Here is a 2,500-nt window from a genome sequence, read left to right on the forward strand (position 1 = left end):
AAAGTCGGATAAATCTAAGCAGAGGTCGTCGAAGACCAAAGCTCCTAGTCAGGAGGTTAAGCGGAGAGAACCAACCAAAAGATTTCACGTAGGGCGAGAACCACTCGCTTGACGTGGTCAAGTCGTTTGCTGAATCCATTTCGGCGAACTTCACGGTTCTTACCGAGAGCATGATTAACAGCTTTTAGAAGCTTGGAGAGAATGTAAACGTGATGAATGATAACATTAAGTCTCTCGTTCACAGCATCCGAACGATGGGAAAAACGCTGACGAGTCAGCTACAGGCCAAGCAGAGCCTCCAAGTAAAAGGAAAAGAGCTGATGAGTCAGCTGCGGAGGAAGGAAATTCTACTTCTAGTCCGAACAAATTTCTTTCTAGCCTCGAGAAGAAGGCAAATACACAGGAAGCTACAGGCCCGAAGATAAATGATACCTTGGCTTCTCAAGTAACTGCCATTATGCGGCAAAAACCCGTGGAAGAAAGTGAGAAAAATTTATTTCAGAAAATTCTCAGACCTGAGAACTGTCCGGGCCTGTCAAAAATAACTGTTAATCAGGTTATTTGGGATCCAGTTTCGGCTGAGGCCAGAACAGGCGATGTGAAAATGCAACGAGTTCAGAATGCGTTGGTTAAAGGAAATACAAATGTAGCTTTAACAGTAGATCTTGTCTTGAAGCGCTCTGAAGACAAGGACAACATAGATACCACTGCCTTGTTGGACAAACTATGGAAGCTAACCGAAGACTCGTTGTGCTGCTTAGGATCAGCCAACTGGAAATTGGTTCAGAGACGCCGGGAGGCATTGAAGCCTCAAATTTCTAAAGATTACGCTCATTTGTGTTCTCAAAAAGTCAACTTTACTGACTCTCTGTTTGGAGACGACGTTACCAAGCAAATCAAACATATCACAGATGACAATAAAGTTACCCATAAGCTGTTGGATAAAAGCAAATCTTGCCACAGACCCTTGCATGCAAACAGGTTTTGTTCAGGCTTGGAAGCACATGACTTCAGATAGTAATTTTAGGTACGGTCAAGGGTTGCCATATAACATTCAAACATGACCAATTTCCATTGCAGCTGAGGCCCCCTCAGTCAATTAAGTTTACTGATTTGGAATCTAGCCTTATGGATCAGGAAATTAATACATTACTTCAAAAGGGTGTAATCGAGGAAGCTAATCATTCACATGGTGAATTTTTGTCCAATGTGTTCCTCAGACCTAAGAAAGATGGGAGCTTTATAATTATTCTAAACCTCAAAAAGTTAAACTTGCATGTTGAATACAATAAGTTCAAGATGGATACTCTGCAGGCCATATTGAAGTTAGTAACTCCTGGTTGTTATATGGCAACAATTAATTTAAAAGATGCATACTATTCAGTTCCGGTAGCATAGGAACATTGTAAATATCTTCGTTTCATTTGGAGGAGTAAACTCTACCAATATACTTGTTTTCCTAATGGGCTTTCATCTGCCCCGTGCCTATTTACCAAGCTAATGAAACCTTGCTATTCGCATCTAAGGTGTCAAGGGCATATTGCGTCTGGTTATATTGATGACACTTATCTTCAGCAACAGTCATTCAATGATGCCCTTAACTCTCGTAATGCTTGCAAGAGTTTGTTTTCTAGTCTGGGTTTTCTGATTCACCCTGAAAAGTCTTCGCTCATTCCCAGTCAAATAGTGACTGTTTTGGGATTTATCATTAATTCTCTTGAAATGATTATTTCCCTTACAACTGAAAAGACAAGTTTGTTAGAGCTCCGTCACAAAACTATGCAGAGTGACCAGATTACAATACGAGACCTAGCCAGACTTATTGGGAAATTAGTATCCAGTTTCCCTGGTGTGGCTCATGGCCCTCTTTTCTATCGTGATTTAGAAATGGCCAAGAGTGAAGCTCTTAAACTAGGAAGAGGCAATTATGATTCAACCATGGTCCTTTCTGATGACATGAAACCAGAATTACAATGGTGGGTCGATAATCTGGAGACTGCTACTTCCCCATTTTCAAATGGCAATCCTGATATAGTGATTGATACTGATGCCTCTCTTATTGGCTGTGGGGCTGTTTGTAATGTAGTTACAGCACAGGGTAGTTTTACACCATCAGATGTTTGCTATGCCGAAGGAAACATTAATGTGCCTGAACTTTTAGCAATTAAATATGGTCTCCAATCCTTTGCTTCAATCATCAAGAATAGGCATATCTTAGTACGTTGTGATAACTCAACAGCAGTATCTTATAGTATTTCCAATATGGGAGGTATTCACTCTTGGCTCTGCAATGCAATTGCAAAAGGAATATGGTCGTGGACCATGATTCAAGGTGTATGGATAACCATCACCCATATTCCTGGCAAATTAAATTACGAGGCAGACTTTGGATCAGGAAATTTTAATGACAGAACAGAGTGGTCATTAGATCCCAGTATTTTGAATTAATTACAGAGAAACTGGGACAGCCAGAGATTGATGTTTGCCTCTTATTCTAATG

At 40.5% G+C, this 2,500-nt stretch overlaps 2 protein-coding genes across 5 annotated transcripts in view; one reads left to right on the forward strand and one right to left on the reverse strand.

Annotated features, from left to right (window-relative positions):
• LOC138006739 (zinc finger protein 709-like) overlaps positions 1-2,500 on the reverse strand; it is a 24,708-nt gene that overhangs the window by 17,831 nt on the left and 4,377 nt on the right. The window lies entirely within an intron of this gene.
• LOC138005043 (uncharacterized) lies at positions 1,501-2,448 on the forward strand. The gene has a single exon (XM_068851335.1). The coding sequence runs from the start codon at positions 1,501-1,503 to the stop codon at positions 2,446-2,448; it is 948 nt and encodes a 315-aa protein (XP_068707436.1).

This window comes from Montipora foliosa, chromosome 6 (assembly GCF_036669935.1).
Source record: "Montipora foliosa isolate CH-2021 chromosome 6, ASM3666993v2, whole genome shotgun sequence".
In the NCBI taxonomy this organism is placed as follows: domain Eukaryota; kingdom Metazoa; phylum Cnidaria; class Anthozoa; order Scleractinia; family Acroporidae; genus Montipora; species Montipora foliosa.